The sequence below is a fragment of the Ammodytes marinus genome (assembly GCF_949987685.1).
Source record: "Ammodytes marinus genome assembly, chromosome: 4".
Classification (NCBI taxonomy): Eukaryota; Metazoa; Chordata; class Actinopteri; order Uranoscopiformes; family Ammodytidae; genus Ammodytes; species Ammodytes marinus.
The window spans coordinates 34,972,233-34,996,034 of NC_137233.1; the positions used below are offsets into that span (position 1 = coordinate 34,972,233).

Sequence of the window (23,802 nt, forward strand, 5' to 3'; positions counted from 1 at the left end):
TCTCTGTATTTATAAGAGAATTTTGTGGAGTATGACAGTCTTTACAAACTGGTGTCATATTCTATAAACTCATATCATGGTACATTTTGTTTTCATTTCATTTTCATTTAACTTTTATTTATCCTCGAGAGACCAATTGAGGGGTGACCCTCATTTTCAATGGTGTCGAGTTCAAACAAATTCCAAGGAAAAACAACAATGCATACACAATATTCAATGCAAATACATCAAATACACAACAACAGGTGAAGAGAAGAAAAAAAAAAAAAAAACAATTGAAACATTTACATAGTGGTGAAGAGTGGCAGCAATTAAAATGAAATTAAATGGGTGAAAGTACAATATAGCCTAATTAAAACAGTTACAGGTAGAGTTTGGCAGATTTAAGATAGTTTGTTTAAATTGATTAAAGGATATGAAGGTATTTAGTTTAATTTGTTGCTGTAAGTTGTTCCAGGAGTCGGGGGCACTGAAGCTAAAAGCTGTCTTTCCCAGCTCAGACCGGGCTTGTGGGACATAAAGCATGAGCATGTCAGTGGAGCGGGTCTGATAAAGCCCATCTGAAATTTGCAACATTTCTGTTAAATAACGAGGAAGCTTCCCGGTTTGTAAACAATATAATAATTAAATCACTGTCAGGCTATATTTAAAAGAGTTAAAACTATAATAAAAAAATTAAATGGGTTATATAGTACTGTATATTAGTATATGGTTAGTCGACGACACTAACCTACAACTTTTTGTCGGGATATTTTACTGCCAGTTTCCACCATATACTACGGTAAAACATGGTTGCTACATCCAAAAGCTGCCGGTGAAGCTTGTTGGGATAACTCTCATCTGTTTTTCTGTGGTGAGTGTGTGTTGTTGTTAACCTTAAATGTGCTGTATTCTAGTGACTGCTCCTCCGGTGAGTTAAACCGTCCATTTCCCCCGCTGGCATGGTCATAAAAGTAATATGAGTTAGCCTAGCTGTAGCATGCTGTCAGCTAGCACTGCTCATCTGCTATACATGTAGGTTCACGTTAGCCAAAGTACGAGGAGCCCAGGTCCATGGAGGAGCCCAATCATGTGTTAGCTCAGTTTACAGTTTATTTTATGTATGTGGTTTACAGGCTACCATACCACACCAACTGTCTTTTTAAAGAACCGATAGAAATCAATGTGACATGTAGTTCATCAACCAATTCGGTCGACTCATATCTTTTTAATGTCTTGATTTTAAGGTTCAGTTTGGTGTGCACATGTAGGCCATTAATAATCAAACACAATCTAGACTGGGAGTTTTGAATACAAGCCCGCTGATCGCTGTAATATTGTAAGATAACTAGCACTTTTATTTTAAGTAATACAATTTTGGTAGGTAAGGGTTCAGCAGTATACTTAAATACCATTGTGTATAGGAAAATGGGCTAAGCAATGTTTTGAAAGGTACACACGTTGTTCTATGAGGAAGACTCTTAAATGTTCAGATTTTCTAATGTGCGTATACTCTATCGTCATCTTGAGAGAACAGAGGGAACTGGTTGCGAGATGGTAACCTATCGAGCCGAAGTTAAAACAGCCTTAGTAACTGTCTCATTATGTTTTTGACAGTGCCACGTGGGTTACTGCTGCTGGTGGAGCCGTGAGAACATAACAATATTTCATGGAGTCAAACCACAAGGTGGCACGCTACAGTCAACTGGGCCATCATTCACTAATAGAGCACCTGGGAACCCTTTGAGTAAAAGTACAGAAGCACATGATTTTAAAAGTATTGAAGTATCACAGTATTAAGATGGTACTATGTCATGCTCAAGAAGCACTAGCAGTGGTGGACGCATTATTCAGATTAGTAGGCTACAAATACTAAACTGTAAAAATACTCTGGCACAAGTAAACGTTCTGCATTGAAAACTAAGTAGTAGTATGCAAGTATAATTAGAAAAAGTAACATTAATAATTAGGACATTATTTTGTCATATCTGCATTACAAATTACTTTAAACAAAAAAATAATTAGCCAATTTTTTTATTTTTTTTTAAGATATTTTTTGGGCATTTTTATGCTTTATTGATAGTGCAGAGAGACATAGGTGAAATGGGGCAGAGAGGGGAGTGACATGCAGATAACGACCGCGGGCGGGAATCGAACCCGGGTCTGCTGCTGGGCCCGGCCCGGGGGGGATGCCCTACCAACTGAGCTAAGGGCGCCCCTAGCCAATTAGTTTTTGACAGTGTCAGAGAAATAGCCTACACTATTTGATATACTCGTCATATGTTTCTTGTGCTAAAATCTTAATTCATGAAGTAATTCACTGAAGTTATCAACTTAATATAGTGGAGTAAAATGTAGAATATTTCTGACTAAATTGTATTGGAGTAGAAGTATACAATAGCATGAAAAGGAAATCTTCAAGTAAAGTACAAGTGCCTTAAACTTGTACTGAAGTACAGTAATTGAGAAAATGTATTTTGTTAAATTTGTGTAATTTACACCTTTGGTGTTAAAGCTGGGGTTTATGATTTGCGAGAAAATAGCAGTTGGGATAGAGATTCGAATCCAAATACCTCAACCGCTCCACTTGTGTTCTCTCTGGTCCCTCTCTGACACGCTCTACCTGCTGTAGCTCCTCCCTCCCAACGACAGTTATGTGCGTTCATGTCTTTTCAACTAGTGTCTTTCCTGGTCTTTCCTCGTATCCTTGCTGTCTTAGTGGTGTAAGCAGTTGTTGTTATACGGGAAATATGACATTTAACAGATTGTAGACATTGCTGTTTGTTGGCTGCTGTAGTGCCAAACTGTCAGACTGCTCGGGTCGTGAACGCTCACGCAACTGATGCAACAACGTCGGTGCCAAAGAGAATGGACAGTCCCAACAGCCAATAAGAACGGAGAATCGGAGCCTCGCTCTGATTGGTCAAAGTGTACATGAGCGGTGGCAATTTTTGCGGGCGGCACACAGAGGCAGGGGAGAGCAAAGTGATGAGTAGATATTCTCAGACCACTTCACCTACATATAGCTGAACGGCTAATATGACATTTCTGCCAAATATTACAGTGAAAAAGTTACCCACCCCAGCTTTAACTGGTGTTAAAGGTCACATATTATGCTAAATGCACTTTTTAAATGTGTTCTAACATATCCATGGGTCCACGGTGTGCCTAGAGACTGCCAAAATATTTAAAAAAATAACACTCTCCTTTTCTCACTCTCCCCCTTTCTGAAACCACCACCCCTCCCCCACCCAATATACTCCAGTCAGAATTCTCCCCTTTTCTGACCTCACAAACTGGAAAGCCAGAAGCTTCCACTGTGCAGCCCACACCCCTATTTCTTATTGGTCCACGGCCCTGACAGACAGAGGGCGAGGCATATCTGGCTTCGCTTCCGGACAGGGGGCGGGGGGAGCTCAAAGATTGTATATTTACGAGGGGAGCTGCAACTCTTTTTAAAAAATAGGCCATTGTGAGATTAGCTGAAGATCAGCATAGTACAATAAATTACCTGAAAGTTTTTTTCAGCAAACAATTAAAGAAAAACGTATTAGGGACCACTAAGACCATATAATATGGTGTATAATAGAACCGAAAAGTGTATAATATGGGAGCTTTAATTCATTCCTGATGCTACAGGTCTGTTCCACATCACCTATCACAATGATAACTCCTGCCTTTGACCTGAGCCAAGACCCCGGGTACCTGATCCTCAGCATCCGCGTGCCCTACACCAGAACATCAGAGTTTGACCTCTACATCGATGGAACAGACTTCAAGTTCTATGCCAAGCCCTACTTTCTCAGGTGAGTCCACCCATACACATCAAACAAATGTTTTTTTATTTGTCTTTGCTTTATGCTTTATCTGTGTGTGTGTGTGTGTGTGTGTGTGTGTGTGTGTGTGTGTGTGTGTGTGTGTGTGTGTGTGTGTGTGTGTGTGTGTGTGTGTGTGTGTGTGTGTGTGTGTGTGTGTGTGTGTGTGTGTGTGTGTGTGTGTGTGTGTGTGTGTGTGTGTGTGTGTGTGTGTGTGTGTGTGTGTGTGTGTGTGTGTGTGTGTGTGTGTGTTGTTTTCAGATTATCTCTCCCTGGAAGAATAGTGGAAGATGGGAGAGAAGAGGCCAAATTTGACTTAGATACAGGTAGGTCACATAATTATTATTATTAGAATGATAACACATACAATGGCGGTAAAGAAGCTTTGCGAGTGTCAGTTGCACGGGGATGTTGCATAACAAGACGCCTGCACTCGAGCCATCTTTTCCTTATTTGGATTCATGCAATGCATTATCTGAAAATGAAAAAAAAAAATATATATATAAAATAATATATATTTAACATTTTTTAATTTGTTTTTTTAAACGTCAACATAATAGTTCTCTATCATAGATGTTAAATCTTTATGCTGTGTTTCATGTTGTTGCCATTTCTCTCAGCATAGCATCTCCCCTTCAGTCGCCCTCCACCCCGAGTCAATCCACGTGCATGTAGGCGCACACAGGGGGCTGGTTGCACCAGCTGTATATATGCCCGGGCGTAGGACTAGGCTGGACGTAAAATGCACCTTAAGCCCTACGTAGAATTTATACCTGTTGCACCATCTGGACGTAGTACTACGTCTACTAAATATTACGCCTAGTAAGAGGTAGGTGTAAAGTGATAAGTTCTGACTAGTTTCCAAGGTGACAATAAAAAAGTTGATAAACAGCACGAGATTGGGGGGAAAATGGCCCATATAAAATGCAACAGGATCAGCAGGCTTTCAGCCGTGAAATAATAATGAGAGCAACAATCCTCTGTATTTATAAATGGAGAATCAATTGAGCGGTTTCGTTTCAGCAGCGCTTGGTTGAATTAACTACAGTACGTTACAAATTATTATGCAAATGATATTTTTCTCAGGTTTTCCTAAATAGTCGATGCAAATGACAGTCAGTAAAATGTTCAAGTCATCAACCGTTAAAGTATAATTCAAAACTAGAAAATCCGGGCAGCCCTGCGCAGGCCGCCAATCCCCGCTTCGGCGGCGCCCCGCCCGTCGGCCGGGCCAGAACGCTTCTACGAACCGCCGCCGCGGGCTTTCCGAACTCCAGTCCCGAGTTGTGGCCGGCCCCTGATGCTGTGTATACAATTTGGTGATGATAGGTTGGAAATCCACAGAGTGAATGTGACTTCACTGTATTTCAGGTCATGTAAGGTAGGGAAGAAAGAAAATAATGGCTGACCCCTATGGTCCAAGAGGCTTTATTGTAGAGCACCATGAGCTGTACATGTGTAAGAAATGTCAAGTCAATCAGATTCAGGGGGCGAGGGGCGTGGCCTGTCAAACATTGCATTTTTGAATGATGGTTTTCGCATTTGTGGGGGCCCCTATGGGTTAATCTCGACAAGCTTAGAGGGCCATGCTACCACATGTCTTCTGCACATATCCTGCAAGTTTCATGATGATTGGACCTATGGTCAATTAGTTATGGCCAATTTGTTATTAAGCCCTGCCCCTGCATAAACGTTTTAGTCAATGGCGGCCAAGCTATCCTACTAATATTTTTCGGAGTCGTAGTCCCATAGTCCCCCGGGGCTTCGTGAGACATTTGGTGTTGATAAAGTAAAACTTGACAAAGTTGTGGATAAAACCCTGTTTTTCAGTTTATGCTAATTAGCCGAAAATATTTCCAGGTTGACCTTAATGATCCAAGAGGCTTTTTTGTAGAGCACCCTAAAATACACCTGTGGGAGAAATTTCAAGTCAATCGGACTTACGGTGTGTGGGGCGTGGCCTCTCAAACTTTCTTCAGTCGGGGCTTAATAACAGTGCCCCCTAGCGGAAATTCAAAAAACTGTCCGAGAGGCTATATTGTAGAGCACCATGAGCTGTACAAGTGTAATACAGGTCAATCAGAGTCAGGGGGCATTTGTGGCGCCCCCAATGGGTTAATCTCGATAAGCTTTGTGGGACATGCTACCACATGACTTCTGCACATACCCAGCAAGTTTGATGATGATAGGACCTATGGTTAAGGAGTTATGGCCAATTTGTTAATAAGCCCCGCCCCTGCGTAAACATTTTGGGCAATGGCTGCGAAAAAAATATAGCCTCTCTGACCCCTATGGTCCGAGAGGCTATAAAGGTAAAGGGGAGGAGCCTAACGTGGTAAAGGGGAGGAGCTTAATGTGGTAAGGGGAGGAGCGTAATGCTGCAAAGGGGAGGAGCCTAATGGTGTAAAGGGGAGGAACCTAATGCTGCAAAGGGGAGGAGTCTAATGTGGTAAAGGGGAGGAGCCTAATGTGGTAAAGGGGAGGAGCCTAATGTGGTAAAGGGGAGGGGCCTAATGTGGTAAAGGGGAGGAGCCTAACATTGTAAAGGGGAGGAGCATAACCCTGTAAAGGGGAGGAGCCTAATGTGGTAAAGGGGAGGAGCCTAACGTGGTAAAGGGGAGGAGTCTAACATGGTAAAGGGGAGGAGCCTAACATGGTAAAGGGGAGGAGCCTAATGTGGTAAATGGGAGGAGCCTAACAATGTGGTAAAGGGGAGGAGTCTAACGTGGTAAAGGGGAGGAGTCTAACATGGTAAAGGGGAGGAGCCTAACATGGTAAAGGGGAGGAGTCTAATGTGGTAAAGGGGAGGAGCCTAACATTGTAAAGGGGAGGAGCATAACCCTGTAAAGGGGAGGAGCCTAATGTGGTAAAGGGGAGGAGCCTAACATGGTAAAGGGGAGGAGCCTAACGTGATAAAGGGGAGGAGCCTAACGGTGTAAAGGGGAGGAGCCTAATGTGGTAAATGGGAGGAGCCTAACAATGTGGTAAAGGGGAGGAGTCTAACGTGGTAAAGGGGAGGAGTCTAACATGGTAAAGGGGAGGAGCCTAACATGGTAAAGGGGAGGAGTCTAATGTGGTAAAGGGGAGGAGCCTAACATTGTAAAGGGGAGGAGCATAACCCTGTAAAGGGGAGGAGCCTAATGTGGTAAAGGGGAGGAGCATAACCCTGTAAAGGGGAGGAGCCTAATGTGGTAAAGGGGAGGAGCCTAACGGTGTAAAGGGGAGGAGCCTAATGTGGTAAATGGGAGGAGCCTAATGTGGTAAAGGGGAGGAGCCTAACATGGTAAAGGGGAGGAGCCTAATGTTGTAAAGGGGAGGAGCCTAACAATGTGGTGAAGGGGAGGAGCCTAATGTGGTAAAGGGGAGGGGCCTAATGTGGTAAAGGGGAGGAGCCTAACAATGTGGTAAAGGGGAGGAGCCTAACATGGTAAAGGGGAGGAGTCTAACCCTGTAAAGGGGAGGAGTCTAACCCTGTAAAGGGGAGGAGTCTAACCCTGTAAAGGGGAGGAGTCTAACCCTGTAAAGGGGAGGAGCCTAATGTGGTAAAGGGGAGGAGCCAAATGTGGTAAAGGGGAGGAGCATAACCCTGTAAAGAGGAGGAGCCTAATGTGGTAAAGGGGAGGAGCCTAACGTGGTAAAGGGGAGGAGCCTAATGTGGTAAAGGGGAGGAGCCTAATGTGGTGAAGGGGAGGAGCCTAATGTGGTAAAGGGGAGGAGCCCAATGTGGTAAATGGGAGGAGCCCAATGTGGTAAAGGGGAGGGGCCTAATGTGGTAAAGGGGAGGAGCCTTACAATGTGGTAAAGGGGAGGAGCCTTACAATGTGGTAAAGGGGAGGAGTCTAACCCGGTAAAGGGGAGGAGTCTAACCCTGTAAAGGGGAGGAGCCTAACCCGGTAAAGGGGAGGAGCCTAACCCTGTAAAGGGGAGGAGCCTAATGTGGTAAAGGGGAGGAGCATAACCCTGTAAAGAGGAGGAGCCTAATGTTGTAAAGGGGAGGAGCCTAACGTGGTAAAGGGGAGGAGCCTAACGTGGTAAAGGGGAGGAGCCTAATGTGGTGAAGGGGAGGAGCCTAATGTGGTAAAGGGGAGGAGCCTAACATGGTAAAGGGGAGGAGCCCAATGTGGTAAATGGGAGGAGCCTAACAATGTGGTAAAGCTTAAACACGGTGTAATGAGTTATCACTGTAGTTGCAACCTTAAAAGAGGCAAACATGTAATGGAACGGAGCGCTGATTTTACAGTCACTGATGTGGTGAACGTAAGAGAAGGATGTGCAACGCTAAGTCAGCCGTGGCTGCGCCCGGTCGTAATTTTTAGATGGTGCAACCGCTGTAATCATTTATCACTAGGCTGGACGTAGGTAGGTCCTACATAGGGCTTGCACCCATTTTTTTGATTGGCGTGATTTTCGGCAAACCACCCAACTTTTGGGTGGTCACGTGGTCTTAAAAAATCAACAAACCCCACCTCATGTGTATTTGAACCAATGACGGTGCATTTTATGTTGCCACGCCATGAAAATTTTATAAAGTAAGAATGCTACGCAGCATCAGGCAGGAGATACAATGTGGCATCGCGCAGCAGCCGTCATCAATGGGTTAATGTATTTATAATAATTAAAATGTAATTTAAATATTTTAAAGGTAAAATTAATATCTGAAATAACTTGCTGGGTTGCAAGCAATGCCTATCCATTTATTTTCTGATATTTTTGTTTGAATGAATTCCCATGTATAAAATGTTAAAAGTAATATGAATTATCACCCTTAATCACAGTATAATAAATGACAAATGATCACATGTGGTTGATTTACTGTAATTGAATTGGTTAATTGTTTAATTGTTTCAGCACTAGATATTATGCATCGCAGTGCACTAAATAATGGCTGTCAGTATTGTGTGTGGAGTGATATTCAGTGGCTGGAAAACAGCCCAAACTTCATGTCCTGTGTGTGTCTCACTATAGGTCTCTTCACTCTGCGGGTCCCTAAGGAGACACCTGGAGAGCACTTTGAAGGACTTCAGATGCTGACAAGTCTGCTCGCCCCAAAAGGCTCCCGCTCTGCTAAACCACTGGTGGAGGACTTAAGCACAGGTGGGTGGGTCAATTCATATATCAGTCCAACTTGCTTACCAACTGAAAATGAATCATTTAGTACGGATTGATAAAACACTGGATGCGGCAGCATTATTCTAGCTTACCAGAACTTAACTTAAAGGTCACCTATTATGTAGTCTGGGAAAGCCAGACCAAACTACAGCAAGTAGTATGGTCTGGATCCACTCTATTTAGAGCCGTCTATCCGGTGGGGAACTGGGCTGGCCTGTTTTTATTTCTTTAAACAAATCACAATCATCTAGGGCGGGGCTGAGCCCGGGAAGCAGCAGCGGTGTCTGTGCAAATTAGTGCCGGGGGGAAATATGCGTGCGTGCGTGCGTGCGTGCGTGGGAGTGCTACCCTGACAGTCAGACACACACAGGTTGGCTGTGAGCGAATTGTTTCCGAGTTTGATGGGGAGCACAATACGGGAAAGCCAGCAACAGGAAGGGGGGGAGTTACGTTGGTAGCCGACGGACGCGCTGATATACGCTGGCAAAACCAGAGAAGCCAGACTACCTATTATGCAAAATACACATGTTTTTCAACATTCATATGGTTCCTGGTGTGTCTAGAGCAGGGGTGGCCACTGTTTTTCAGCTTGTGAGCTACTTTTAAAATGACCAAGTCAAAGTGAGCTACCACCTACTATTAGGGGTCAAAAGTCACGGTTCGGTACGTACCTCGGTTTTTAAGTCACGGTTCTGTTCTGTACGGTACGGTTCTCAGTTAAGAGGAAAAATGTGTGCAGAATTGCAGCCTAAAGGTATTTTCCAGTATAGAAAAGAAAAAACTGCTGCATACAACCAAAGTCTCCAATAAATAAAATACTTCTTAAATAAAAGTGAAAGTTCTGCACCGCAAACCAAACAAGCCTGTACATATTTATTTAAACATATTGAAAATGAATGTACAATATAAGTTGGTGTACCTTGCATAACTGCATGAACCTAGGGATGCACCGATCCACTATTTTTAGTTCCGATCCGATTCCGATATCTGGGTTTTGGATATCGGCCGATACCGATACTGTCCGATACGATATCATAATTATTCTACATTTTTTTGTTGGTGGTGATGTTATGTATTAGGCTAGGAAGGCTTAAGCAATTCTAATTTAAAAGAGCAATAAATATACACAAATGTATAGGTTTATCTTAAAGGCAGAATTATAGAGTCATACAAAAAAAATCCTTCTCAATGATCACTTCTGTCCCACTAGAATATGTGGTGGTCTGTTTGTCTGAACAGTCTTCCTCTCTCTGGCTGTATTTTACATTGTAGAATTTGTCACAGTGCAGAAGCCTCTCCACTTCCTTGACTTGGATTAGCTTTGGTTTGCTCACTGGCTAACAAACTGATATGTACTGTATGTCAAATTAGAAAGTGGTGTCCTCTCTCCCTCCACCGAACGTCGGCGCATGCTCGCACGGCTCGTTCGCTCTTTCATAGCAAAAAATAAATAAAAAATAAAAAATGTAATTAAATAATTTTTTTTTTTTTTTTTTTTTTTTTAAGAATGCCACGCGATCGACCCACACTACCCTCGCGATCGACCGGTCGATCGACCTAGTGGCCACCCCTGGTCTAGAGACTCCCAAAGCAGGATAAAAACACCCTCTCTTTTTCTCCACATCCACCTTTCTGAGAACCTGAAATCCAAAACCTCAGTCACATTTCACTCCCCTAACAATGTCATAAGGGGAGAAGCCGAGCCCCCTCATTACCAACCTTACTTAGCACTACCTCCACCCGTGATAAGCACACCGCCAGATTCCCCTGAATCTAACCGGCATTTAGATTCAAACCAAGGGCTTAGAGACACAGAAACTAAAACGTGTGTTTCAGACAGAGGCTGAAAAGAGGCGATTGTGAGAAATGTGAAAACAAAATGGGACACTACACCACGAAAACAACTTCTAGTAGAATCCAAATTACAATTTTGAACCTGAAAATGGAGCATAATATGTGACCTTTAACACAGGATACAGTGATAGCGCTGGGGACAACGAAGAGGAAGATGAAAACGAAGATGAATTTGACTGGGAGGTTGAGCAGGAGGTGTACAAGGAAAGGTCTGAGGAGCAACTGAGAACCCTGCAGAAATATGGCTTTGGCAATCAAAGGTCCGAGGTGTTTGCAAGACTACAGGTGATGATGTGTTTTTCTATTGTATCTATCTCCCCATCCGTGAAATATGCTATGATCAGGCTGAATTAAACTTTTTGATTCCATTAAATAAAGTCAAAATAACATGTCCTAATAGGAGGAACTGAGCGACGTGACCGACGTGCAGAACCCAGAGGGAACCAGTGCAGCAGAGAGGAGGCAGGCACGGCTGGCTGCTGAGGTCTCTGCCTTTTCTCCTGACCATTACCTGTGAGTTTATCAAAGTAAAAAAACAAACTGACGGACTTCTGGTTATGGCAGCCACGTAGGAAGACGTGTTTCACAGTGCTCTGCTTTTGCTACTATAATTTCTACTGAAAACTCTCATTTGCAACAAAATTTTATCAAACGGTGTTGGAGTGGATTCTGCAATGCCGAGGGTTGAACAAGGCGATAAATCGGGTAAATTATTAGCATGGCAGATTAGCAATCGAACCTCTAGCAATAGCGGTACATTCACACCATCAATTTTGTGGAATAAGACTAGGGCCGATAGAACACCGAATTTCAGTGTATTGTGATGATGTAATTTTATTCATGTCCAAACTAAATCAAACCATTCCGGCCTTGTCACAGCTAATTAAAACCTTTGGTGATATTTCGGGATATAAAGTGAATAATACAAAATCTTCTATATTACTACTTAATGAACAGGACAGAAGAAACCCAACTTCTGAGGTAAAGCCCCTATCTCACTGGGCTGCGACAGTGTGCGACAAGTTGGAGACACAAAATTGCGACAAAATATGCAAATTAGCGACAATTTTCACTTGCAGTCTCACTGAGTTGGTTCCTCACGACACGTTTGCGAATGTCCTGCCCAACACTTGCCAGGAGGTCACATTTATGTCTCGCGAACGTCTGGCGAGCGTCCACGGCCGTCTCATTTTTGTCTCAAATCAGTCGCAATTTAGTTTCATAAGTCGCCAACCCCTCGCAAAGTTGTCTCACATTGCTCGCACTTTCTGACTCGCGGAAACTAAATTGAGAAGGGTTTGCGACGCGTTGGAGACACCTGCGACCACTCTGAGACTGTTTTGAGACAGATTTGTCGCACACTTTTTTTGAACATGTTCAAAATTCATGCGACAGGACTGCGCGACTCATGCGAGGAAATTGAGACCTCCGCGAACGTTTGGAGACAGTTTAGAGACTTGTTTGCGAATGAAGTCTCCAACTTGTCGCAAACAGTCGCAGCCCAGTGAGATAGGGGCTTAACCCAATTTAATAGTGTAGAAAAGTTTAAATATTTAGGAGTACAGATATTGCCTAGACTAGAACATGTTGTTAATGCAAATTATGAACCGTTAATGATTGAAATTAGTGAGTTGATTAAGAGATGGACGCTACCAGTTTCTATAATTGGGAGAATTAATATTTAAAAAATTACAATATTGCCGAAATTCCTTTATGTATTCCAAAATATTCCTCTGCCACCACCTTCAGACTTGTTCTCAAAAATAAAAAAAATATTTGTAGGATTTATATGGAGCAATAGAAGGGCAAGACTTTGTTTGTCTTTGTTGTATTTACCATTTGATCGAGGGGGATTAAAATGTCCAAATTTACTATGGTACTACTGGGCTGTGCAGCTGAGGTCTATTATGTTCTATTTCTCAACAAGTGATACCCCTCATTGGAGCGAAATGGAATCCGAAGGTCTTAAAGTACCTCTTCCCTTAAACATATACTCAGATACAGAAAAAAAAAATACAGAAAAAAACTAAAAATCCAATTGTAAAACATATGATAAAGATATGGTATAATGTAAAAAAAATACTTAAAAGAACCACAATCATTGTCATTATATAGTCCAATATGGGGTAACCAGTTCTTTATACCAGGTAGAGCTGATGCAACGTTTAAATTATGGAACTCTAAGGGACTCAAAATGATTAAAGATCTTTATTTGACTGATTCAGGTGTCATGATGTCTTTTGAGGAGTTGAGGTCTACATTTAATCTTGATAGGAAACACTTTTTCAAGTTCCTACAACTAACAAGCTTTGTTAAAGTAAATCAAGACAATGCTCTTACTAGACCTCTACACTCGGATTTGGAAAAAATTATGACAAAAGACAGTTTGAAAAAGGGTATTATATCAGAGTATTACAAATTGATGACATCTTACTCTCCTGAAAGTTCACAGTATAACTTGAATGCCTGGAGGGGAAATTTGCATCTTTCCGATCAAGATTGGAATGTAGCTTGTGCTGGTGCTCATACTAAGTCTATAAATGTACGCCTTAAACTGATACAGTATAAATGGTTAATGAGGACATATGTGACACCTGTTGATTTAAATCGATACAACAAAAACATCCCTGACATTTGCACAAAATGTCTGGAATTTGAGGGAACATTGTTTCATTGTACAGGTCCTTCTCATATAATTAGCATATTGTGATAAAGTTCAATATTTTCTATAATGTACTGATAAACATTAGACTTTCATATATTTTAGATTCATTACACACAACTGAAGTAGTTCAAGCCTTTTATTGTTTTAATATTGATGATTTTGGCAAAAAAGTAAAGAAAAACCAAAAATCCCTATCTCATCCGACCAATAAAAGAAAAGTGTTTTTAATACAAAAAAGTCAACCTTCAAATAATTATGTTCAGTTATGCACTCAATACTTGGTCGGGAATCCTTTCGCAGAAATGACTGCTTCAATGCGGCGTGGCATGGAGGCAATCAGCCTGTGGCACTGCTGAGGTGTTATGGAGGCCCAGGTTGCTTCGATAGCGGCCTTAAGCTCATCCACAGTGTTGGGTCTGGTGTCTCTCAACTTCCTCTTCACAATATCCCACAGATTCTCTATGGGGTTCAGGTCAGGAGAGTTGGCAGGCCAATTGAGCACAGTAATACCATGGTCAGTAAACCATTTACCAGTGGTTTTGGCACTGTGAGCAGGTGCCAGGTCTTGTTGAAAAATTAAATCTTAATCTCCATAAAGCTTTTCAGCAGATGGAAGCATGAAGTGCTCCAAAATCTCCTGATAGCTAGCTGCATTGACCCTGCCTTTGATAAAACACAGTGGACCAACACCAGCAGCTGACATGGCACCCCAGACCATCACTGACTGTGGGTACTTGACACTGGACTTCAGGCATTTTGGCATTTCCTTCTCCCCAGTCTTCCTCCAGACTCTGGCACCTTGGTTTCCGAATGACATGCAAAATTTGCTTTCATCCGAAAAAAGTACTTTGGACCACTGAGCAACAGTCCAGTGCTGCTTTTCTGTAGCCCAGGTCAGGCGCTTCTGCCGCTGTTTCTGGTTCAAAAGTGGCTTGACCTGGGGAATGCGGCACCTGTAGCCCATTTCCTGCACACGCCTGTGCACGGTGGCTCTGGATGTTTCTACTCCAGACTCAGTCCACTGCTTCCGCAGGTCCCCCAAGGTCTGGAATCGGCCCTTCTCCACAATCCTCCTCAGGGTCCGGTCACCTCTTCTGGTTGTGCAGCGTTTTCTGCCACACTTTTTCCTTCCCACAGACTTCCCACTGAGGTGCCTTGATACAGCACTCTGGGAACAGCCTATTCGCTCAGAAATTTCTTTCTGTGTCTTACCCTCTTGCTTGAGGGTGTCAATGATGGCCTTCTGGACAGCAGTCAGGTCGGCAGTCTTACCCATGATTGCGGTTTTGAGTAATGAACCAGGCTGGGAGTTTTAAAAGCCTCAGGAATCTTTTGCAGGTTGTTACTAGAATCATTTACCCAAGTATTTGAATAATTGAAACTGAGTCAAGCTTTCTTGAAAAGCAGGTGAAATTTACTTGCAAACAGCATACAAGGGAATCAACAATGTATCTGGATTGGTACATGGTTGAATACAAAGAAATGAACAGTGTACATGGGATTATATGCAAGAGAAGGTGGTGTGTGCGCAAACACATACTAGGTTTGGTGTGTCCAGCCCTTGTTTTGCTGGCGAAAGCAGAAATGTTTTTAATTAGGCAGATATTCCCAGAAATTCATCTCAGCTGGTGTTATCTTTCATACAATGTCTGATAACAGAAAATGGGAGTCATTCCTCCTCAACTACTGTGCACATGAATGCGTCATACCTCTGTATGTGCCAAAATCTTATTAGGCAGTTTCTTCTTCAAGGCTAAACAGCAACTTTTGTCTTAGCAAAACACTTTGGGGTTCTTTAAAGGTAACATATTATGCACTTTGCTGTCAATTTTATATGGTCCAAGTAGTCCCTAATACTTATTTTTTTAGATGTTTGCTGAAAAACCCGTTCGGATCATTTATTGTAGCAAGCCTCTATACCCTGATTGTCCTGGATGAGCTGTATTTCTGCGATCTGGCTGGCCCCTCCCACCTCTCTGCCGGGCTTTCTTTATATGGCCATGGAGCTCTCCCACCGTCTCTGCCGTGCTCTCGCGATACTAGAGAGACACTGCGTGAGTCGTGACTGCGAACACAGTGTTGTTACCCAGAGGCTCTGGGCTAAGAGAACAGTTTGACATGACCTGACATGATTAAAACCAGTGAAAACAGTAGCTTCAAACAGTAGCTTGATTTCTACAGGAATATCTTCCCATCCTTTGTCATGTTAAAAACGAGTAATTTTCAGACTGCTGTGGGGAGTATAAACGGCGTGTTATGAGCAAAACTTGGTGCTAAATCAGAAGCTACATGGGCGCTAACGCTAAAAATAAGACTCAGACGATAAAATAAACTAAAAGTACCACACAAATCAGTGAAAAAAATATATTTAAAATTGACTTCCACACTATTAAGTTACAATCCTTTGTCCTATTAAAAACGAGTCATTTTCAAACTGCTGTGGGGAGTATAAACAGCGTGTTATGAGCAAAACTTGGTGCTACATCAGAAGCTACATGGGCGCTAACGCTAAAAATAAGACTCAGACGATAAAATAAACTAAAAGTACTGCACAAATCAGTTCCACTTCCACACTATTAAGTTACAATCCTTTGTCCTGTTAAAAACGAGGCATTTCCAGACTGGTTTGGGTAATAGAATTATGTTTTTATGAGCAAAAGCTGAATGCTTGTCCCAAAGCTAAATAGCTATACACCAGTCAGGCAAAAATACCAATAAAAACATTCCTTTCAGTTTCACTGTTTGCAAAAACCCACAAGTAGCTTCCTATCCGTTGTGTTATTAAAAACGAGGCATAGACTGCTGTGGATAAGATAAATTAGTGGAGTATGAGCAAAAGCATTCTGTGTTGGTGTATGTAACATTCAGGCTGTAGGCTACTATGGGCATTCTTGTCGCTTAGGGGGAAAGCAACATGGCTGTCGCTCAGAAAATTTTCCAGGGGAAAATCTCGTGGAATCTCATGGGATCTCGGCCACGGGATCTCGGGCCGTGGACCAATAAGAAATGGGGTGGTGGGGTTATCATAGACTTTTTTTTTTTTTTTTTTTTTTATCATAGACTACTGCACGGTGGAAATTTCTGGTTACTAATGTGGGGGGGAAGCATCGGAAGCATGGACATATATAGAAAATATGGGGATGTGGCTGTGCCGGCTGTGACGACATAGCCGGCGAGAATTCTGACTGGAGTAAATTGGGGGGGAGGGGTGGGGGTTTCAGAAAGGGGGAGAGTGAGAAAAGGAGAGATTGTTATTTTTTTTGATATTTTGGCAGTCTCTAGGCACACCGTGGCCCCATGGATATGTTAGAACACATTTAAAAAGTGCATTTAGCATAATATGAGACCTTTAAGTTTACTGGGACAAAGTTCAACAGGCAGATAGCATGTATTGAGCATTAAAATATTATACAATCATAAGGCAGATTAAATTTCGTTAACACAGGTGTTTAGAGTTAATTAGTTGATTCAGATGATTAGGTTAAGAGCTCGTTTAGAGTACCTTTTCATGATATGCTAATTTTTTGAGATAGAAATTTGGGGTTTTCATGAGCTGAATGCCAAAATCATCAGTATTAAAACAACAAAAGACCTGAAATATTTCAGTTGGTGTGCAATGAATCTAAAATATATGAAAGTTCAATTATTATCATTACATTATGGAAAATAATCAACTTCATCACAATATGCTAATTATATGAGAAAGACCTGTATATGGCAATGCAGAAAAATGTAAACGTTCTGGGAAGAGGTACGAGATATACTTGAGAAGATCATTTCAAAACTAATTTTACTTGACCCTAAGCTTTTTCTGTTAGGTGTATTCCCAGAAAAACACAACTATAGTCAAAGTGAAAGAGCATTCATAGACCTCGGCTTGCTGTATGCCAAAACATATATTGCAATGTTATGGAAAAAGTTTAATAAACCTAACACAACTCAATGGATCAGACGGATGTTGTCATGCCTCCCTTTAGAAAGGATAACTTACATATTGAAAGCTAAACAGCAACACTTTGAAAATATCTGGAGACCTTTCATGAACTATGTTAAAGATTTAGATTTAACAGAGGATCAAGAAAATTAATAATTGTGAAAATATGGCTAATGTAGTTTCTAGGCTAGCAGATTTAAATTTGTTTTAAAGAATGTTGTATTTTTGGGGGCACCCTTAGCTCAGCTGGTAGGCCGTCCCCCGTTCTCTGCATGTCACTCCCGTCTCTACACTATCAATAAAGCATAAAAATGGCAACAAAAAAAATCTAAAAAAAACAATGCTGTATTTTACGTGTACAGTATTGAGATATATTTACTCAACCTTGTAAAGATTACAATTTATTTCTAAACAGAAGAAGCACTTTTTTTTTTTTTTATTATTTCTTTTTTTGTTGTGTTACGTCATTGCAGTAATGTAAGGTTGTACTTCATTCTATATGACTGTGACGGACTGTATTGTAAATTGTTTAAACTGTAATAAAAATATTTCTGAAAAAAATAAAATAAAATGACACCCTTAAATATGCCCCGTACCCTTCCTGGGCTGTCCCTTGTCCAATAACGTCCTTGTGTCTTTGCAGGGCTGATCTGTTTGAGGACGATGAGATTAAGAGGCTGCTGAAGTTCAGGCCGTGGTGGACAAACCTGAGTCATTCCACAGAGCAGGAGGGAGAAGCTGGTGAGTTCTCAATAATCCCGTCATAACCTGTAAAAATGTAATCTATAGGATTTTTTATCTGAAATGTGTTGTTCGGGTTAATGTATATTTTTTGGCTGCTGCTACAAAAAACAATTATGTGAATTTGAAGTTGTTTTATTAATCTTTTCCTGTGAACACACACACAATTACAATTAATCAACACAGTAGTGACTGAAACTGCTACCAGAAGGTGGAATTAAGTTTCAATCATTTTGAGAGCAATCATGCTTTGATTTTTACTATATTATTGGCCAAATACAATTACTCTTGTTAACCATTTTACTATCCCCAGTAGCACGATTCTAAAACATCACCAAATGAATAGTATTGTGACTTAAAGTGCTGTATATGCAGTTCCAAACAGGGATGTATGCCTGCTAAGCAAGGAAATTGTTTTCTGTAAGTTTAAAACTATTGGATCTGCCCAGTGCCACTCTGGAACTGCCAACCAATCGCATAACGTTTGGTCGTGACGTATGTCATGTGCCGGCTTCTGACCACAATTGAAACTGGCGCACGTCATTGTTCTCAGCCACTCCCTCTGTTCACTGATTGGACAGGTAAAACATCTGCTGGAGAAAACCCATGAATATACCGCAGACCCAGACTGACTACTGAAGGGAAATTAAAATTGAGCGGAAGTAGGTAGGCGGGCGGTGCCAGGCTAGTTATAGGGCTGGTTATTTGCAAGAATCTGGCGATACGATACATATCCAGTTACAGGGGTGACGATACGATATATTGCGATATATTGTGTCTAAGTTCAAAATGCACCTTAGGTGCAATTGGGAAAATACATTAAAATTATTGTTTAAAACATTAATAATTTTGAATGGAGTTTATATTCTTTGAGAGTCACTAGGTCCTAGTGTTGTCTACTAATCGTTGATAGTGTTGATACAAATCGATATTAAAAACGTGTATCAGATTAGATACTCATTTGCAGTAGTATCAATACCAACATTGCTGTCTTCTCCTCCCGCTGACACACATTTAGCGCATTGCAAACAACTTAAAGCTGCATACCGCAACCTACTGTACAGGAGTGTGAAGCACAGAAAATGGACAGGACTGTAGCCGAATCTTTTATATACAGTCTATGCTGAACACACATGCTTGGAAATTGCAAAGGAAATTCAGGGCACTGACGCCACCAGTCATACACCTAAGTGAACATGTGTAGCTAAGTGTTTCACTATGTTCTGAAAAAGTAAAAATTGTTTATTATTAATAGTTGCTGCTATGTATATTATTCTGGTTTTTATATACTATAATAAAGAAAAAGCCTCTTAATTTTTGGTCGCCCCCCCTCGTATCGAGTATCGAATATTTTTCTGAGAATCGGTATCGAGTTTGAAATTCTACTAGGTCATGAAGTTTGAGCTCCTTCTGCAGGTTATTCCTGGAAGAGGGGGGAAAAAACTTGAAGGCCTTTTATCCAGCTCTGTCCTAGCATGTGGAACAGTCATAAGCACAATGCCCTTAAACCATAATCCATGGCAGGGACACATTTTCTTGACACATACAATGACAAATAGGGTTGCAAAGGGGTGGAAAGTTTCCGGTAAATTTCCGTAAACTTTCCACGGGAACTTTCGCAAGGGAATTTTGGGAATATTAAAAATTGGAAATTATAGGAATTAACTAAATGGCGGTAATTTAAATGATTTTTTTTTCATATCCAAACATAAATCTAAACATTTAAACACTATGTTTGGTTATAGGCAGACATCCATGCAAAATTAAAAAACATTACATTTGAACAGATTTATTTGCTGTGTTGGGCAAGTTACTTCAAAAGCGTAATGCATTATTTATTACTTGTTACTGTCATTTCAAAGTAGTTAGTTACATTACAATATTACTGTCTTTGAATTGTAAGGCATTACACTACTTTTACATTACTTTTGCATTACTTTCACCAAAATAACTGGAAATATGAATGTTCTCAATAGATCTTCTTGTGTTCAATGCAGCTCATTACACAGCAGGAGGTGACATGGTATGGCATAATGACTGAGCTAGGCTTAAGGCTAACAAAGGTATATAATATAGGCTAATGGTCACAGTTATGGCTCATGGTGCAATACATTTTATAATAGAAATACTGTATCTTTAGGTATTTATATTAATATCAATAGAGCTAGAGCCTACTACTGTAGATTGTAAAAAAAATAATGAGCCTCAAAGACTTGTTTCTTGCGTTCTGGCGACTTTAAAGCACAAACAAGTTGTTCACATCATCATCAACTGTTGCCTTTTTTAGTTGTTCCAAAGAATCTGCCTTATCATCTTGCCATCTAATCTAAATGATAACTGACCATATGTTTGTTTATCGTCTCTCTTGCGTGACATTTTATAATAACAATAGTTGCCTGAATATATATCTCCTTTGCTGTGCGCTTGGGAGAAACAGACACGCTGGCAACTTTTCTGGTATCAAATTGGTGATTGCGGGATGATTTGGATGCAGCAGCCTATTTGAATGACATGCTGTCGGGCGGACTCCGCCCGGCGGAGCTGATTGACTCTCGGCTGGGTGCGAGGCAAAAATAAATAAATAAAAGGACTCGGCGCGTCACTAGGCTACATAATAGCCTAGGCTGGCCTGATGTGAAACTTCTCTAACATATAGGCTACTTACTCAGGCTCGCCAACATAAAACAGAGGCGCATATAGCCGCGGGAACTACATAGACTGAAACTAACGAGGGGGCGGCTGCTTCACTGTACAGTTCTATAGTTACGCATTCAGTTTTGGCGACATGTCTCTGTGTATCAGGGCTCGGGACTCGGAACATGCAATCGGATCGCAGAAGCTGCTCCTCCGTTGGAAGGGAGCGGCACTCCGTTGGAAGGAGGGAAGTGATGTGGTCTCTTCTGGTTTCCTCTTTGCTTTTACCCAGCGCAGCTTAAACTTGGGCAGTGAGATGGAAGCCAGTAGCGCATCTTAAATTGTTCTCCTCTTAGCAGTAAGACGAAGTTAACATTAGCGCGGGTTTTTTTCTCTTCTGCGAATCTCGCAGTGTTGGCCAATTTGTATTAAAACAACAAACCAGTCAATTTCGGGCTTAAAATACATTGTAACGCGCCAGGGTTCAACATAACTTTTTTTCCCTACTGGCCCGCAGGGCCAGTGGATCCGAGTTTTACTGGCCCCTTGTATATTTTCACTGGCCCTGCACACACTTTTTTTTTCTTCATAATTTAGTGTCAATAATTATAATACATGTATTAGAAAAATAAAGAAAAATAACCAAATCTAAAGGGAATATCTATACTGTAACAGTATAGATATTCCCTTTAGATTTGGTTATTTTTCTTTTAGTTAATGATATGAAATATTGATATTGCTCATACACATAATATTTTTCATTTTCATTTTTCATTTAACTTTTATTTATCCTCGCGAGACCAATTGAGGGGTGACCCTCATTTTCAATGACGTCGTGTTCAAAACAAATTCAAAGGAAAAACAACAATACATAAACAATATTCAATGCAAAAACATCAAATACACAACAACAGGTGAAGAGAAAAAAAACAATTGAAACATTTACATAGTGGTGAAGAGTGGCAGCAATTAAAATTAAATGGGTGAAAGTACAATATAGCCTAATTAAAACAGTTACAGGTAGAGTTTGGCAGATTTAAGATAGTTTGTTTAAATTGGTTAAAGGATATGAAGGTATTTAGTTTAATTTGTTGCTGTAAGTTGTTCCAGGAGTCGGGGGCACTGAAGCTAAAAGCTGTCTTTCCCAGCTCAGACCGGGCTTGTGGGACATAAAGCATAAGCATGTCAGTGGAGCGGGTCTGATAAAGCCCATCTGAAATTTGCAGCATTTCTGTTAAATAACGAGGAAGCTTCCCGGTCAAGGCTTTGTAAATAAAAATGTGCCAATGTGCGTCACGTCTCTCTTTAAGAGAGGACCACCCAACCTTTTCATATAAAAGACAATGGTGTTTGTCATAAGCATCTCCTGTGATGAACCTTAAAGCAGAGTGAAAAACAGAGTCCAGGAATTTAAGACATGAATGTGATGCATGCCGGTAAACCACATCACCGTAATCAAGGACAGACATGAAAACTGCCTCAATAATCCTTTTCCTACTAAATAAAGGGAAGGTGGTTTTGTTCCTATAAAAATAGCCAATTTTTTGTCGTAGTCGACAAACAAGATTTTTTATATGAAAATTAAAAGTGAGTTTATCATCTAACCCAGGGGTGTCCAAACTACGGCCCGCGGGCCAACTGCGGCCCGCGGCCCGCTTTTTATTGGCCCGCGGCCGATTTTAAAAATATAATGCAATATGGCCCTTTGAAAAAAGAAAAAAAAAAAAAATTTTTTTTTTTTTTTTTTTTTTTTGCATTTCTTAGTTAACCCACTAGTGCAAGGGTGTCAAAACTGACTGATTGGCCCTTGGCACATTTTAATTTTTAAATAATCTAAATGCACTCATTATATTACAGAGAAATATGTCCCATAAAAGAAAAAGAGCACCAAGGCCATCCCAGAGGACCCTGCATAATATTTTAATTTAAATTAATATTATTATGGAAAATCCATGTGTCCTTCTCCAATAGCTTCTAATTCATCTGACACAGTGTTTACATTTTTTTCATACAAATTTCTTCAGCTTTAGCCTCTTAATTTCCCTCTCAAAGTGCACCAGATTCATGCATTTCACTTTAAAAACTTAAAAAAATCTCCCGGGGGGGCATACCCCGGACCCCCCTTGGAGGGGCGGGATCTCGGCTGGCTACTATTTTCACCAAGCTGGACATTAGACGTAAAAGCAGAAAACACTGGGTGTAATAATGGCATTTCACAAGAGGGGGGATGTATCTTTTTAATGTGCAAGTAAAGTGTTGCCGTGAAGAAGGATTACAATTTACGAAGACACTATGAAACTAAACATCAGAGCAGCTACATGTCCTGATAAATGTGTTATTTTTGCAAAGTGGCCCGGCCCTTCGTAGATTTTTCTGGATGTGGCCCTCAGTGAAAAAAGTTTGGACACCCCTGATCTAACCAGATGCCGAGATATTTGTACTCTGTGACTCTTTCAGTTAAAAATCCATTCTTTGTAAAAATATTAAAATCATTAAAAGTTGTAGTTCTTGCTCTGGAGAAACACATATATTTGGTTTTGTCTGTATTTAGAACCAGCCTGAGGTCCACTAGACAGTCCTGCAGGGTGTTAAAAGAGCTTTGTAGGTTCTGAATAGATTGGTGCACCGAATCGGAAATGCAATACAGTAATATAAAACCAGGCAAACATATTGAATTTGAAGCCTACAACTGAAAGTATGTTGAAGGGGTCGGCCAGTATTTTAAAGTCCAATAGTTTGATGATTGTTTTTATTCTTGAATTTGGGCAGTTTAATGAATAGTTCACCTGCAGAAGTCATGTTCAAACATAAAAAAAATAAATAAGAGATGAAGGTCTGATCATTCTTTGTGGTGTGGTAGGCTGTTTTTATTACTTTCTCTATATGCATTAGGGATGTGAATGTGTCGACCGAATGACCGGTTTTCCACTTGCGCTCAAGTTGACTTTAAAAATAGAATAGAAATCCGAAAATCAGGGGGTTATGCCGTTTTTTTAATGGGAGATTTCACCGTGTATGCGAGTTCACGTCTGGTCGTGAGCGCGCTGCAGGAGCGTCACTTCAGCATGAAG

General features: G+C 41.0%; 1 protein-coding gene across 4 annotated transcripts in view; it reads left to right on the forward strand.

The window, feature by feature from the left end:
• The first annotated feature begins 789 nt into the window (after window positions 1–789).
• Window positions 790–23,802, forward strand: part of shq1 (SHQ1, H/ACA ribonucleoprotein assembly factor) — a 64,362-nt gene continuing 41,349 nt past the window's right edge. The window contains exons 1-7 of one of the 4 annotated variants that reach the window (XM_080025543.1): window positions 790–853; window positions 3,619–3,785; window positions 4,056–4,120; window positions 8,760–8,888; window positions 10,876–11,042; window positions 11,158–11,270; window positions 18,000–18,097. In XM_080025543.1, coding sequence (XP_079881669.1) covers window positions 3,643–3,785; window positions 4,056–4,120; window positions 8,760–8,888; window positions 10,876–11,042; window positions 11,158–11,270; window positions 18,000–18,097 — 715 coding nt within the window. In that variant the 5' untranslated portion in view covers window positions 790–853; window positions 3,619–3,642. Of the gene's footprint in view, window positions 854–890; window positions 911–1,627; window positions 1,733–2,917; window positions 2,972–3,618; window positions 3,786–4,055; window positions 4,121–8,759; window positions 8,889–10,875; window positions 11,043–11,157; window positions 11,271–17,999; window positions 18,098–23,802 lie in introns of those variants that run through there. The other 3 variants (XM_080025545.1, XM_080025544.1, XM_080025546.1) reach the window with 3 other exon arrangements.